Source organism: Ovis aries, chromosome X (assembly GCF_016772045.2).
Source record: "Ovis aries strain OAR_USU_Benz2616 breed Rambouillet chromosome X, ARS-UI_Ramb_v3.0, whole genome shotgun sequence".
Lineage (NCBI taxonomy): Eukaryota > Metazoa > Chordata > Mammalia > Artiodactyla > Bovidae > Ovis > Ovis aries.
Genome location: NC_056080.1, coordinates 17,672,384 through 17,689,522, shown reverse-complemented (window position 1 = coordinate 17,689,522; position 17,139 = coordinate 17,672,384). Strand labels below are relative to the sequence as shown.

Here is a 17,139-nt window from a genome sequence, read left to right as displayed (position 1 = left end):
AGAAACATGGTAAAGCCACGCTTGTAACCTTAATGGCTGTAAGATCCTGGGCAGGATCTTAAACCCATTAAGTTGTAGTTTCCTGAGCTTTAAAATGGGGATAATAATATTTCGCTCCTAATATTGTTGTGAAGAAAAAACAGCATACTGGAAGCATTGAATGAGATTCTTGGATCATCATAAGCACTAAGAAGAAGCTCTTATGGGTAGAATTATACATACTAAACAAGGGCTACAAACATCCAGATACCACCCAAACTCGGGTTTATACTCATTTCCCAACATTACGTCGTGCCTTATAAATAGTTAAAATACTAAACAAACTGTAGACATGAGTAAAGCAACCCACTTAAAATGGTTCATCATTTGCCACTTTACAAGATACTCAAAAGCGAGTCAATTCTCTTCCAGACAAACAAATGGCCTTTCCTTATCTTAATATAGGTAGAATGATTTTGTGAACTCAAGCTGATCAGGCCTAAAAATCCAAGCATTCTTTTATCTCTACATAAATTAATAATTCAAAACAAAATTTTAAAGAAAAAACTTTCATTTTGCTAAAAAGGAGAGTCCATTAATTGATGCCTCTAAACTTAGCAAGCTCTCCAGCCATCTTATCGGTGGGTTTTTGTTGTCCCCCTCAAATGCACACTGATGGCCAGGCCTCAGCAGCATCAGATGGAATGAGATGCAGGTAGCCAGCAGTCAGGACCACCTTCTTCCTGGGCTAGATTTTAACACTGCTATACTGGACTTTTAATTCATTAATTAACGATGAAAAAGGGATAAGAGTGCTATATTCTGACATCAATAGTTTCAAACAGCCTAATGAGACTGTTTGGGAGGCATACTAGGACGCCTTCCAAAATTCATTAGCTCAACCATTGATGGGAGTAACTGAAGAAAACATTCAGCACAGTTTGATTCAAGAGTTTTGTTTTTTTTTTTCTGAACTGCCCATGAATCCTGAAACTGAAGTTCATTTGCAGTTTTTTTATACCATATTTACAGAGATCCTGAACCATGGAAAACAACAGTTCCTTATCACTGACTGCTACGTCTGTTCATCTATTCATCATCACTCTATCCATCCATTCATCCATCATACATCCATCCATCCAGCTGCCCAAATACTTACTGAATATTTTTCCTTTCATGGAGCTTACCAAGAATAATGAGATATACTATGGAGCTATTATTCTAGAAATAACAAGAAATAAAATGAATGGGGGTGAAGGAATACAGTGCAGTATATGTGCGCAAATTTAAACAGGAGAGCAGGGATGGTCTCAGTAAGTACGCAATATTTGGGCAACGACCTGAAGGAGGTGAGGGAATAAACCATGCGTATGTCTGAAAGAATGTTCCATATAGAGAAACAGTATGTGCAAAGCTGAGGGTGTACTTTGTGAGATGGAGAAATACCAAGGAGGCCTAACATAGCACAATTCCACTGGTCTATGAGACCAGAAAGCCCTGATATTTTCCCACACTGTGTTAACCTGGGTTCCCTGGAAAACAGAGCCTGAAGAAAGGTTTAAATGCTAAAGCTTTCATGGGAGGTATAATCCATGGCAGCTAAAGTGAGGAGAAAAGAGAGACATTCAAATACAAGGTGACGGACTTCCCTGGTGCTCCAGTGGCTAAGACTCCACACTCCCAAAGCAGGGGGCCTGGGTTCAGTCCCTGGTCTGGGAACTAGATCCTACATGCCGCAAAGAAGAGTTCACACGCCACAACTAAAGATCCCACGTGCCACAACGAAGACTCCGAGCAGCCAAATAAATGAATCAATATTCAAATATAAGAGGATGTCCTGTGATACTGGTCACTGCTTCCCAACAAACTTTCCATCAAACTCCATGAGAGAAACACCTGATTCTCTCAGGTGTGTCCACCAGGTACCAAGCTGAAAGAACTGTGCCCCAGTACAGCCCATCAGAGAGGGAACGCATAGGGAACTTAGCTGCTGACTCTCTGCTGTCTCCTGTCTCTACACTGATCAAAGTTTGTCCCACGGGCATTAACTTCCCTGCACTTCTACACAGAAAATCATAAGACCTGTGCACTTTATTCTGTGTAAAAATAAAGATAAATTTCTCTTGAATACTAACAAATGAAAAATTGTCTATTGCTTCAGCCGAGGTCCCAAAGAGAAGATGATGTGTGGCAGGACTAGTGAATTAAACCTTTGTTGATATACGCCACTGAAATTGTAGAGCCAATTTTTGTTGTAGCATAACTTAGCATATCCTGATTGACACAAAGATTCACTGCCCCATTAGCACATTAATAAGATGACTTTTTCAGTCAAGACACCTACTTAATGTTATTTCATCCAGTATTCTCAAACTACTTTGATTATTGAATATTCTTTCCACAGAGCACCTTAATATAATGGAAGTAGTTTGACAAAACACCATCTGTATAATCTTCTCCCAGGAGATGGGGCAACACACCCTACTGTGGAATAATTAAAATCTTCCCAGATCTTAGCAGTTTGGGTATGAATGATGTCACATTTTTATGCCCAAACTGGACTTCCTGGGTGACGTAGTGGAAAAGAACCCATCTGCCAATGCAGGTACACTGGTTCAATCCCTCCCTGTCTGTATGCCCTGAAACAACTAAGCCGGTGCACCACAACTACCCAGCCCACGGGCCCCAGAGCCAGTGCTCCGCAAGAGAAGCCACTGCAGTGAGAAGCCCCAGCTCTCCCCAACTAGAGAAAGCCCCCGAGCAGCAACAAAAATCCAGCACACCCAAAAACTAAATAAAATTTAAAACACACACACACACTAATGCCCAAATTTAGGATTCCTGGCCCAAGACCACTATTCTGCTGCATCCCACAGGCCAGCAAGGCCTCACTTGCCCAGTTTCACGACCAAAGAAAAGGCCCTAAGTCAGCGACACAGATGAAGACATCATGGTTTACCGGATGGAAGACCCTGTCTGTCTCAAGCCAGGACCTGAAACAACATCCCATTGTGTGCAACGCAGGAGCAAGCAGGCAGCACGGACACGTTGGCAGGATTCACTGCTAGGGGCTGGGGGAAGCCAGAATTATAAATTATATGGGAATTGACCTCAGGTGCTCCCTGCCAGGCAGATGCCCTGGAGAAGGAAATGGCTATGCCCGGCTGGAGAATGCCTGGCAGGCTACAGTCAAAGACTGAGATATGGATGAACATGCAAATGTGCAGGCAGGCAGGCACCCACACACACAGGCGCCCATGCACGCACGCACTCAGGCACCCGCTCACGCATGCAGAGGCCCAAGCACGCAGCCACGCACACTGGCACATTCGTACCCGCGCACACATGCCTGCAAGCACATACATAGACACGCACCCATGCACGCACTCGGGCACCCACACGTGCATTCGGACGCCCACTCAAGCACGCATGCGCACGCCACACCCGCACACACGCGCACACGCACACAAGCGCGCACGCACCACGCACGCATGCGCAGATAAGAACTCATGCTCGTGGGCACCCAACCCCACCGTTGCGCAGAAACGACTGATCGCGGAAACCACTTGAGGGGTAGGCTCCTCATCAGCCGTTTGGTAAGCTATAGTTAGCGGGGCCGTGGGGCAAGGAGGTGGGGAGGTTGGTCCTGCGAGTAGGGTGTAGGTGAAGTAGGCGCTAGTCGGACAGGGGAGAGACAGAGAGCAAGAACACAGCCATTTTGAGTGGCTTGATCTTCCAACTGCCACTAGAAATTCCTCGATGGCCCTGGGACTTCACAGGGCAAGTATCTTCCAGGTAGTTAGGAAAACGCTTGCCCATGCTCTTCTGAGCTGTGTTTGTTGTCACGTACCTATTGGTACTTCATGGTTGCCAGGTAGGCACCTATTTCTATTTCTCTTCTATGACTTGCCATTCTCCAGCGCTCGCTTTAAGGTCCTATAGCCCCAGTGCTATATGATGGTCTCAGGAAGAGTAGGTCTGGAGAGTATAACCCTTCTCGCCCTTTTGTATCTTGAGTAATTTTCTTTTCATGTTTTATCTCCTCTGCACAATAATCACATAACCCTTTCTTGGGCCCAACATGTCAGAACCTCTGATGAACAGAGCACCTTCAGCCATTAGGCACTGACCCCTCCCTCTAGGGGGCCCCAGAACTCTCATCAGATCAGGCACAGGGCAGACACCAGGTTAAGAATTTGTCTTCCGTCACCCCTCTATCCAGAGATCTTTCCTCTTTTGCCTCCCAGATGCAAGGAACCTTACATCAACTCAGGTAAGCCAGGACGGGCTTCCCTTGTGGCTCAGTGGTAAAGAATCTGCCTGCCAATGCAGGAGATGCAAGAGACACAGGTTCAATCCCTGACTTGTACAGATCTCCTGGAGAAGGAAATGGTAACCCACTCCAGTATTCTTGCCTGGGAAATTCCACAGGCAGAGGAGCCTGGTGGGCTACAGTCCATGGGGTCGCAAGGAGTCCGACACCTCTCCCCTTCCCTCCCTCCCTCATCACTTCTCACTGGAAGTCTTTCTTTCCCACAAGGGCTTAGTGGGGCTAAGGGTAATCCCAGCATGGCTTCTGTGGTGGGAGAGGTGATGAGGAGAGGGAGGGGGGAATAAATCTGATTCTGAAAATAGATTGAAATTTAAAATGCAACTGGAAATAAGACCTGGAGCAAATTCACTAAATGATTGATGAGTAAACTTAGTAGTTAAGTCAACCTGGTATCTTTATATACGACTTTCCCCCTGAGAATAATCAGCAGAATTCTAAGAAAAGTACTTGCCAAAGTTATGTTATATTTAATTATCCATAATTCTGTGCAGTGCACAGAGGAAGAAAAAGAAAGCCTGGTAAGATGGCCAGGTTCATGTCTTGCCTGATAATAGAGGTGGCTTTTGTGGCTGTTTTGATTATCATTTTTGATCTAGAATCAAAAGTTCTTCCCTGTAGAACTTACCAGAAAGAACTTGGCTGACAGCATCTATAGTGATGAAAGGTTTTTGTAGGCATACTTTTTAGGCAAGCAGAAGTTAGTGCTCTCACTGGTAAAGCATTGCCTTTGTGACAGTTAATGAAGTCTTTCTGTCCAGGGCAGAAGTGGGATAAACAGGACATGGTGGATTGGGCTCTACCCCTCAAATATAAAGGGGTGGCTGATGAGTTGCTCACACAGGTGAGCAGGAGTAGTGAGAATTCCTACTGTGAGCTGGTCCACCCGCTTCCAGTGACTCTCTCCTCAGAGGGGATTGCCCTTAGGCAGAGTGTCATGTGGAGTCAGTCACTTCTTACTGGAGACCTCAGTTTCTACATTCTTGAAGATTTCTACAAAAGAAAGCTATTTCCACACCCTCGTGAGTGCTCCAGGAGATGCAAACGGAGAGAGCCTGGGAAATCTCTTTGTTTTGATAACTTTTACCAACTGAAGTCACTCAGTCGTGTCCAACTCTTTGCGGCCCCATGGACTGTAGCCTATCAGGCTCCTCCGTCCATGGGATTTTCCAGGCAAGAGTGGTGGAGTGGATTGCCATTTCCTTCTCCAGGAGATCTTTCTAACCCAGGAATCGAACCCACATCTCCCTCATTGCAGGCAGATGCTTTACCATCTGAGGCACCAGGGAAGCCCCCCTACCAACCATACCTTCATACAACTCTTGTTAATCACCCTGCCTTTGAACTCCTGTCTGGAGTCAAGCACACTGAACCTGTTCCATATACCTGACCCAGTTGATCATTTTCTCTTATTATTATTAAATCATCAGGTTGGCATTTGTGATAAAACGCAGGAAAGTGGGGGAAGAACTAGAGATAGCAGAAACCTACTCTTTGATTGCCTGGAATGACTACTTTCCTTATATATGCATTGTTTATTTAAAAATATTTAATGAAATCTCCTATCTCTAGGTAATATTTGGTCACGGGTAGTACCCTTGCAAATTTTTTATTGATAGTGTACATACAGAAAAGTGCATGTAACCTAAATGTAAAGCTCACTGAACTTTCAGAACTCTAAACATGCTGTGGCCAATAACCAGATCAATAAAGAGGACTTGGGATTTCCCTAGCAGTCCAGTGGTTAGGACTCCGTGTTTCTACTCCAGGGGGCATGGTTTCAGTCCCTGGTCTGCGAACTAGATCCCACAAGCCACATAGCACAAATAAGTAATTAAATCTTTACCCACAGCCCCAGAAGCCCCCTCCCAAATGCTCCTTCCAGACATAGCTTCTCCCCCTTCAGGTAACCAATAGCCTGACCCCTAATAGCAGAGATTCCTTTTTTTTTTTTTTAAATTTTTACTTTATTTTACTTTACAATACTGTATTGGTTTTGCCATACATTGACATGAATCCACCACGGGTGTACATGCATTCCCAAACATGAACCCCCCCTCCCACCTCCCTCCCCATAACATCTCTCAGGGTCATCACCATGCACCAGCCCCAAGCATGTTGTATCCTGCGTCGGACATAGACTGGCAATTCGATTCTTACATGATAGTATACATGTTACAATGCCATTCTTCCAAATCATCCCACCCTCTCCCTCTCCCTCTCCCTCTCCCTCTGAGTCCAAAAGTCCGTTATACACATCTGTGTCTTTTTTGCTGTCTTGCATACAGGGTCGTCATTGCCCTCTTTCTAAATTCCATATATATGTGTTAGTATACTGTATTGGTGTTTTTCTTTCTGGCTTACTTCACTCTGTATAATCGGCTCCAGTTTCATCCATCTCATCAGAACTGATTCAAATGAATTCTTTTTAACGGCTGAGTAACACTGCATTGTGTATATGTACCACAGCTTTCTTATCCATTCATCTGCTGATGGACATCTAGGTTGTTTCCATGTCCTGGCTATTATAAACAGCGCTGCGATGAACATTGGGGTACATGTGTCTCTTTCAATTCTGGTTTCCTCAGAGATGCCTTTTGCCTGCCTCTGTACTTTATATAAATAGAAACATATAGCCTGTTTCCCTTTTTCCTGACTTCTCTCAGTCAGCATTAAGTTTGTGAGAGCCTTCCTTATTACTCTGTGTAGTGGTACATTTTTTCCTCTCATTGCTGCACAGCGGTATAAATATACTAGAATGTGTTTATCCGCTTTCCTGTTGATGGACCTTTGGGTAGTTTCCAGTTCAGTGCTGTTACGAACACCCAAATTCATGTCCTTTATCAACACAAGTATGCACTGTTTGGGGATATGTTCCCAGGAATTACTGGGTCATAGGGTAAGCAGGTGTTCAGCTTTAGTAGGTATCAACTGTTATCAGTTTCTTTGTGGTTGTACCAGTTTGCACTTCCGCTAGCAGTGACAAGACCACTGGTTTCTCTACATCCTCTCCTAAAATGTACTCAGATCAGTCCCCTACCTACTAAGGGATGTGGTATTTCTAGTGGCTCAAAATCCAGATTCTGGAACTAGACTTTCTGGGTTCAAATTCCAGCTTTATCCTTTAATAGGTGTGTGATCTTAGACATCTTACTTAATTTTTCTGTGCCTCAGTTTTTTTCTTCTCTAAAATGAGGACAGTAATTAGATCATCTACCTCATAGAGTTAAGGATTAAATAACTTAATGCGTGTAGAACACTAAGCATAGTGCCTGGCACATACACAATACTCCATAAATCTTAGATATTATTTTCATTCAAATGCATTGAAAAAAATCAGTTGCCACCAGTGCAGTAAGAGAGTTGTGTATCTTACTGTAAAAGAAATAGAAAGTTTCCCACATAACCTGGGAGGCAGTCAGCTAAGTGCCACAAGGGGTCTCTGTATGCAGGAGCAAGATAGCATACATGTCTCAATCTCGGGCTATGCCAGTCACAGATAATCCTTGGGAACTTGTATGTGCAAATTAAACTAGAATCAGTGCTCCAAAATATTCATAGGAGAGTATGAACCATGTATACAATCACTATAAATGACAGTCTGGGCTTTATTTATTTGGCTAATGAAGCCACTGACATCTCTCCTCTTTAAGCTAGCAGATAAGAGTTTTAGTGAATTCTTTAAAAATCTATAAACTTTTACAGTGTAGCACTTGGCAAACACCACTTTAGGAATTAACATAGATGTGGATTTCAGTAAATAACTATAGATTCAGTACATATTCCACGGAGGAAAGAGAAATGGTAAAGAATGATGATCGGAGAGTAGGTAGGAAGTTCAAAGACATGCACAGCTGACACTCCAGTCTCCATGAGTGAGTCATTGACTAGAATTGGCTTTTAATGTTAAATATCAGCAAATCGGCAAATACATTTTTTGTCTCCATCTCCTAGCTTTTGTTCTTGTTGTTGAGTAATTCCATCGTGTCTTTTTGCAACCCGGTGGACTGTAGCCCACCAGGGTCCTCTGTCCATGGGATTCTCCAGGCAAGAATACTGGAGTGGGTTGCCATGCCCTCCTCCAGGGGATCTTCCGCACCCAGGGATGGAACCCACATCTCTGCATTAGCAGGTGGATTCTTTACCACTGAGCCACCAGGGAAGCCCATCTTCTATTAGAGCTTGCACTGTGTTTAGCCGCTCAGTTGTGTCCAACTCTTTGCGACCCCATGGACTGTAGCCCACCAGGCTCCTCTGTCCATGGAATTCTCCAGGCAAGAATACTGGAGTGGGTTACCACACTCTCCTCCAGGGGATCTTCTCAGCCCAGGGATTGAACCCAGGTCTCTGGCATCACAGGCAGATTCTTTACCATCTGAGCCACCAGTGAAGCTTAGTGGGTTGCAACTCTGGCTGCCTGTTAGAGTCACCTGGGGAGACTTGCCTGGTGGTCCAATGGTTGGGACTCTCCGCTTCCACTGCAGACGGGGGTAGGGGAGTGACCAGGGTTTGCTCACTGATCTGGGGACTAGTATCCCACACACTGCTCAGTGTGGTCAAAGAAAATAGAATTACCTGGGGAACTTTAAAAAATTCACATCCCCCTACTTAAAAAAGGAAGAATGCTCAGCTGCTCACCCAGAAATGTTGATTCTGTTTGTTTGTCAGCAGGGCCCAGATTTTTTTTTTTCTCAAGGTCTCCAAGTGATTGTAATGGGCTTCCAGAGATGGGAAATATTTCCTTCTGAGTGTCACTGTAACGAAACTGGTGGTTCTCTCTGAATGGTTGTCCCTTGCAGTGGGGTAACAAGGAGGATCCTGAGTAGTTTCTGGGGAGTCTGTCTGGTTTAGTCAAGAAAAGCTCAAAACAGTGGCTGAACTGGTTTTTATCTGGTACATTTTCTCTCCTACCTATAGTCTTAGAACATTCCAATCTATTTTAAGCCTTCCTGTGGTTTCCAAAGCACAATACTTTCCTAACTGAAGACTTACCATTTGAAATCTCATGGGCTAGGATTCAATCTAGAGCAGAACTAAACAGAACTTAAGTATCCCAATTAGTAATTGGATGGAAAAGAGACCCAGGAAAGTGCCCTTCATAAAAGAGTGAAATTGTGTTTTATGTGGTTGTTGTTGCTATCACCTGTGGTTTCAACTGCAGGAAAATAGGAAAAAGCCATGGAACAATCATTGTATTGGGTGCGCCAAAAAGTTCATTCTGGTTTTTCCATGAAACGTCCCAAGAAACTCAAATGAACTTTTTGGCCAATGCAATATTTGAACGTGGGTACATGTGAATTTGAGTTTCTGGCTCAGCCACTTGTTAGCTATGAGTCCTTGCCTTCTCTGAGCAGATGTTTCTTGAAAGATGGAAGCGAAGCATTAGCAGATCTCAGGAGGACATTTTGTAGATTAAAGGAGGTTATGTTAGTGGTGCTTGGCAAGGAGTGAGTCCCAAGTAAATGGCAGTCACCCTGGTGTGCTATTTGGCTAAGGCTATGATGCTGCTGCATAGCAAACACCCCACCCCTAAATCTTAGTGGTTGACCAAGATACCATTGCTGTTCTTACTCATGTGTCTCTGGGTCACTTATGGCAGCTCTGCTTAAGGCTGTGAATCAGACTGAGGTCTGTTCATATGTGTCTCATTTTGCAGTCGGCAGCTTCCTGGGGTATGCAATTCTCATGGCAGATGACAGAAATACAAGAAGAACTTGGCGGAATTTTGCAATGCCCTTTAATATCTCAGCGCAGAACTCATTAATGATTACTTGTGCCCATTTTCCCTTAGCCCGAGCAAGTCATATGGTGAATTTCAATGTCAGTGGGATGGAGAAGTATAATTTACCTAGTGAAACTATGGCACAATACAGAGAATAGAAGGGAAAATTATGAACAAATAATACATTCTTCCACACTTCCCTTCTGCAGGGTGTCAACAGAGGAGAAAGGAAGGGTGGGTAAAGAGGGAAGAAATAAATAGTTGGATCCCATAGGAACTCTACCTTGTGCCTCATTTGGAAGGGCTTGTCTGGCCTCCTTTGTAGAACTGGTCCAGCACTCTTTGCAGGCAGAGAAAAGCAGTTCTGTGGGCGTGGCAGCTTTCTGGATCCTCCCCCACTCCAGGTATTTGTGATGAGGGACACACTACTCAGAGACAGTCTAGAATTCACCAGAAGCCTTCTTAAATTCTGCTTGCTGGAACACATCTAATTTTATTTAGGAGGATAAACAGAAGCAAGAGCTGACGAAATTCAGCAAAACAGACTATACTATATACCAGTTGTCACAATAACCAGATCTTTGTCTAAATTCAACCCCTTCTCTTTACCCTTTCAACAACTGTTCAATGTATGGGCGCTGTCTCTTATGATTTGCTCCAAATGACATCATCTCTTCTCCTGTATATAATAAAGTGAAGTGGCTCAGTCATGTCTGACTCTTTGCAACCCCGTGAACTGTAGCCTACCAGGCTCCTGTGTCCATGGGATTCTCCAGGCAAGAGTACTGGACTGGGTTGCCATTTCCTTCTCCAGGGGATCATCCCGGCCCAGGGATGGAACCCAGGTCTCCCTCATTGCAGGGGGACACTTTAACCTCTGAGCCACCAGGGAAGACCCCAGTATATAATGGTGGTAGGCTAAGAGTCCTTCATTTGAATTCTAATATTTCATTTGTATTTTAAATCTAGGTGAATAGGCAGCCCCACCTCTATTTAACCAGAGGGTTCTGGCCAAATATGTAGTGTGGTTGTAGACACTTACCAGATACACCCTCATATATTCACTAATTTCAGGAGGAGTTGAATGAATTAATCAAAGGTGTTTAACTGTCATAACTGAGGATCACTCCGAATGTATCTCAAGATTTCAAACTGTATGAAAGTCATCTCCCTAAAGATCGTTTTTGAAGATATTTAGCAATAGCTGTGCGAGCAGAGGATGGCAGGCAGAGCTGGGCTCTGTTACAATCTCAGAAGAGTTACACAGCCACCCTTCTCCAGGTGTGGTCCCTGGACCATCAACATCAGAATCACCAGGGCTGTTTGTTAAAAAGGCAGAGTACAGGGAACCCCCCAGACTTAATGAGTTGGAATTTCTGGGTGTAGGACCCAAGAATCTCCACTTCTGTATACTCAAGGCTTTTGTATAACCTCAAATTTAGACAAAGTTCCCATACATCTTTGATTCCCAGTATCAGTTATGGAAAATGTGAAGTTTTTCTAATGCCAAATTAATCATTCTCACTGTTAAACAAAAAGGACCTCTTTCATTATTACTATTACTGAAGGATTTTTTAAAAGACTAAACTTGTTGAAACTTTCAGCCAGGGTACTATTGGAATAAGATTTATTTTGCCTCCTTCGCTCTTTTTTTAACATAATTTGAACATTTGAAACTATTTTCATGAAGACTATTTCAGTAATAAACATTATCCTCCCATTTTCTCAGATACCAATGGCCTACAAAAGTTGTATAAAGATTTTTAGATGAAAGATGAAAGTTAAGAGACACAATTATTGGGAAAGACAGGAGACATTATTTGTGTGTTACATGTAACACATATTCCCCCTAATGAATAGATGAGAAACTGTGTTTTTATGGTGTTTTAGGTAAAAGGACTGTCTTCGGTGAAAGTAGTGTAACCACCTAAATAAGGATTATCTTTCATCTTCCACTGAGTAAGTATATTTTAATGTTTTTAATCTATGTGCGTGGGATAATAAAAAGCATCACCTGCTTCAATAAGTGAATTAAAGAAAAAGACAGTTTTGAGAGCTGAGAGAAGTATAAAAAACATCAACCAAGAACAAGTCTAATGGACTCCTCCCTCCCTTTTCTACCTTCTTTCACCTCCTATTATTACATATAAGTTGAAAGGGGTTCATCTTAATGGCTTCCTGCTTCCAACTATGTGGAAAGTGAATTGGAATCATTTGGAGTATTCTGAAACCTTGCTGTAATCATGAACACAAAGATGCAAAAAGATGTTGAAACATCTGTTTTCCATATTAAGAATATCACCCAGATAGTTGGGGAAAAAAGTTTTCCATTATCTCACCTTTAATCCAATTAGCAAATACATGTCATTCTAAAAGATTCTGGTAACCATTGCTCAGAGGGAGAACAATCCAGAAAAGAAACACAAAAAGGATATTTTCAGCACCATGAAATTTAAGGACTAAGAGAACTATGGTAAGAAAGATAATGATAAAGCTCATGCATGTAAGACTTTTATGTGGTTGGGCTCAGAGTTTTTTCACTTTATTTTATGACAAGTAAATAAATTGTTGAGTGACAAGAAGAAAATAATGTTACCTTCAAAGTGATTTCAACAGAAAACATATATCCCTGTGAAAATAGCAAGATCTTTCCTGACCAACAGGATTGGAATGTCAAGGGTTTAAATGCATTCACCGAGCATTTATTTCTATTTTGAATTTCCCTAAATGTTTGCCTCAACATATCCTCCCAACATTTTTGAGAGAGGTCAAGGGTTTAAGAGGGCCTGGGGTTTGAGCTAACAATTATGGTTCACAAACATCTCATGTCAAAGTGTGAGTGTGCTGTAGAAAGTGAAGTCGCTCAGTCGTGTCCGACTCTTTGTGACCCTGTGGGCTGTAGCCCACCAGGCTCCTCCGTCCATGGGATTCTCTAGGCAAGAGTACTGGAGTGGGTTGCCATTCCCTTCTCCAGGGGATCTTCCCAACCCAGGGATCGAACTGGTGTCTCCCGCACTGCAGGCAGACGCTTTAACCTCTGAGCCACCAGGGAAGCCCAATATTTCTTTGAGCTCCTTTTTTGGGGTGGGAGGCGCGGGAGGCAAGAATACTGGAGTGGGCTGCCATTCCCTTCTCCAGGAGATCTTCCTGACCCAGGGATTGAACCTGGGTCTCCTGCATTGTAGGCAGACCCTTTACCGTCTGAGCCACCAGGGAAGTCTTGAGTGTGCTATAGCTGAACATAAGATGGCCACATCTGTTCAGCTGCCTGGTGATTTTACTTGCAGTATCCAGCAAATTGCACTATTACAGTGCTCCTGCAGTAAAAGGTCTCATTGTAACCTGATTCTATTTTCTATAATTGAGAATCAGTTTTGTGTTTGGTTCACAGGTGCTGATGCTACTGCTAAGTCACTTCAGTCCTGTCTGACTCTGTGTGACCCCATAGATGGCAGCCCACCAGGCTCCCCTGTCCCTGGGATTCTTCAGGCAAGAACACTGGAGTGGGTTGCTATTTTCTTCTCCAATGCATGAAAGTGAAAAGTGAAAGGGAAGTCGCTCATTCGTGTCCGACTCTTAGCCACCACATGGACTGCAGCCTACCAGGCTCCTCCATCCATGGGATTTGCCAGGCAAGAGTACTGGAGTTGGGTGCCATTGCCTTCTCTGTTGGTTCACAGCTATTCATAACTAAACTTTTAGTTTCTCCACCAGAGTCTTGATGCCTGTTTCTAAAACAAATACTGTGCCTTAAAATTGGCCAACATAGATATTTTGCTTAATTGAAGAGTGAAAGAGTTTTACCCCAATTTATTCATTTTTGTACATACCACTGCTTGAAGGATCTGGACTTGTGTGTGCAATTGTGACTGCAATAAATAGGGCACAATTCCTAGCATATATGGTATACTCTTGATAATTATTTGCTGAATGAATGAAAAAAAATAGTGGCTTTAGACTGAATTATGGTGGCCAATTTGCACATGCAAACACACACACACTCACTTCTTTTACCATTATGGGGATGAACCGGAATTCTTTAAGATGTAAAGCTTAGTTCTGGAGAAGGGAATGGCAACACACTCCAATATTCTTGCCTGGAAAATGGACCGAGGAGCCTGGAGGGCTGTAGTCCATGGAGTTGCAAAGAGGTGGACACAACTGAGTGACTGAGCACCTCACTAAACTGGCTCGGGGTGCAGAAAGAAGATATAAAGCTTAGTTCTAAATAGGGATGCCTCTATTGATGTTTGATTATTATGAACCCCACCCCCACCCCCCATAGGGTTCTCAGAATCTGAACTGGACCACCTTTCCCTGTCCTTGCAGTGAGCTGCAGACACTTGATCTCTCCAGTGGAGATTGCCAAACCTTTGCGGGCAGAAACCTGGTCTTAAATCATCTTTGAAGTTCTCACTGCACCTAATTTAGGGCATACCCATAGAGAAGGTTCTATTATTATCCCCATTTTCAGATGAGGAAACTGAGGTTAAGCAGCTGAAGTCATCTTAAGTTAAAGTCAGATAGTTAGTGGTGAAGACAGTGCTAGTGTTTGATCCCTGGCAGTGTGAGGCCTGAGGCTCCTCTGCCTAGCGTAATATATCAGAAAGGTAGCTGCTACCCTTTTTCCCCCAGAAAAAGTAAGGTAAGGAGTCAACTATGAAATTACAACTCAGAGAATTAGAGTAATAAAAAACTAAATGTTCTAGACCTGCCAAGACATTGCACTAACTTAGGTAGAGATTATGAAACTGTATTATTTCTGTCCTGGGTATTTACTCAACAAGATCCTGGCAAATAAATCCAATTCAAGAGAGAGATTCAGGGGAATCATTTGCTTTTCCCTCTCTGTAGACACTACATCGTTCAAGTGCCAAGGAAGACCTAAAAGGGAACCTGTTGTGTGAAATTAGTAGTATGTATCAAACAGAGTGTGGCCAGTCCTCTGGAATTGCCTGAAACTCTCCAGTGAGAAGCAAAGGGAATTTTTCTCTAGTATGGTGATCCTCTCACAGCTGATGCCCCATCCTCTGTCTCTCTTCCTTTTGGCCAGTTTGCTTCTGGAAGCTAGGCAGAACATCCTTAAAGTGGGCATCCTCTGCCTCTCTACCTTAAGTTGTTAGTAGTTTGGGAAGCTTTGTGGAGTCTGTAGGACATGGGCCAATTAGGAGAGAAACAGAGGGATGGGGGGAGTGGTGAGGGAAGAGACAGACACACAGAGACAGTGAGACATGGAGAGAGGTGAAATGACACTGAAAGTCCTTGAGAGTGTTCTAACCTTAGAAAGCCTTTTAGAAACCAGTCACTAATTCAATATGATGAATTACCTTAAAGTAGCTTGTAGAGTGTTTCCTGAGAAGAATTGGAGGTGACTTCAAACGAAAGAAACCACAGCTAATGTGCTGATGTTTTAATGAGAAAAGGCAATTGCTAAAAATGACCATCCAATTTCCATTACTTACTACAGTCATTAGAAACAAGGAATATGTTTATTGATCTGAAGTGCTTCAAACAGTATTTTCTTTGTTCAAACCAATTTCGCTGGAGGAAAAGTCAAGAGTTTGCCTTGTGTGGGGGTAGTGTCGGGGGGGTGGGGAGGGGCGGGAATTGTGGAGAGAAAGAGATTCTTTACATAAAAAACTGTTGTTTTCCTATCTTAGGGCCACTCATCTAAGAAGGATAACTGGGTTTCTATTAAAGCAAAGGAATTGTGGCCCCTGATCACTATTGGTTTAGCTCTAGGCCCTTGAGACTCAAAGTAGGTTTGGAATTAGCAATATCAGTATAATCTGGGCATACATTAGACAGGTAGACTCTCTGGCCCCACCCCAGTCCTAACTGAATCATAATCTAGTTTTTAACAAGATGTTTCCTGATTCATATGCACATTAATGTTTGAGAAGTACTAGTCTAGACCAACATGAATGCTTATTTAAACAGTTGATAGAAAAAAGAGATGGTTAAATCAAGGAGGAAACACTATCTGATAAAAGCACTTTTGTCCAAAGATTTGTTGGTGTTGATAAACTTGCTCCTATCCACTTAACCCAGGTTTGAAGTAAAGAGTTCATAGGCCCATTCTGAAATGACGTTTACCAGCTCCAGCGTCCTCATGGTTGACTGAGCTCCCACAAATGGTTGCTGACTTTGTTTGTGTCCCCAGGTGAGCAGAAATGAGTGAACAAGCAGAAAAAAGCAGTTCCGTGCGAGAGAGACCTGCACGTCCAAGTTCTCCTGAGAAACCAAGTGAGATGGAACTGAAGCAGATGAAACGGGTGGAGCGGCAGTTAAAACGGTTGTCATTTCAAAATCCCGGGCCTCAGGTAGCCAACTTCAACCCTAAATTAAGGCAGCTGATAAAGGAAGGGCAAATGGCAAGGAAGAATGAGTTTGTTCCTGTAAAATGCAAAGTCAACAAGTATGACCAAAAGGGCAGGCTCACCTTCAATCAGGCTGACCTGTGTGACTGCCTTGATGAAGACTGCCAGGGTTGCTTCTACCCGTGCCCCAAGTGTAACTCCACCAAGTGCGGGCCCACTTGCCGCTGCAACCGCCGCTGGGTCTACCACACCATAGTCGACGAGAATGGCGAGGTCATCAGCAAGATGCCATTCGACCTCTCCGACTAGGAGCAGCCCTCCAGGCTGATCCATTTTCTCTGCTTTGCAGTTACACCAGCCTCTGTCTCCTGGGTGAATTTTAGGACTGGGGGAAAAAAGTTTTAAAAATATAGTTTAGACTAGTTAGTGTTCTCTGAAGCCATAGAACCAAGTCCTTCTCTAACCTTCCTGCTGTGATGACTCAGATTCCTCCCCTGGTAACCAGCAACTCCATTCCTACCCTGCTCTCAGGTTAAAAATCCCTTTCCTCTTTGCTGGTACCTTAGGACATGGAGCTTTAGGATTTTTAGAATTCTGTAGCTGAGAGCTTTGACAAAGAACATATGTTTATAATAGTTACTGTTAGGATCTTACACATTATCAATTCTAATTCAGAATTCTATTTGGATTAACTTGCACTGCATATTTATAGTCTCATGCTTTTAGTGTTACTGTTTTAACAATATTAAAATGAAATTTGTTTTTTTAAAAAAAAAACATTTAATAGG

At 43.2% G+C, this 17,139-nt stretch overlaps 1 protein-coding gene across 1 annotated transcript; it reads left to right on the top strand.

Moving 5' to 3' along the window:
* The first annotated feature begins 16,204 nt into the window (after positions 1-16,204).
* On the top strand, positions 16,205-16,660 carry LOC114111748 (ARL14 effector protein-like). Its single transcript, XM_042242226.1, has one exon. The coding sequence runs from the start codon at positions 16,205-16,207 to the stop codon at positions 16,658-16,660; it is 456 nt and encodes a 151-aa protein (XP_042098160.1).
* The last annotated feature ends 479 nt before the right edge of the window (positions 16,661-17,139 follow it).

Excerpts from the sequence above, each read along its gene's own strand:
- LOC114111748 (XM_042242226.1), top strand. The coding sequence starts at position 16,205 with ATGAGTGAACAAGCAGAAAAAAGCAGTTCCGTGCGAGAGAGACCTGCA.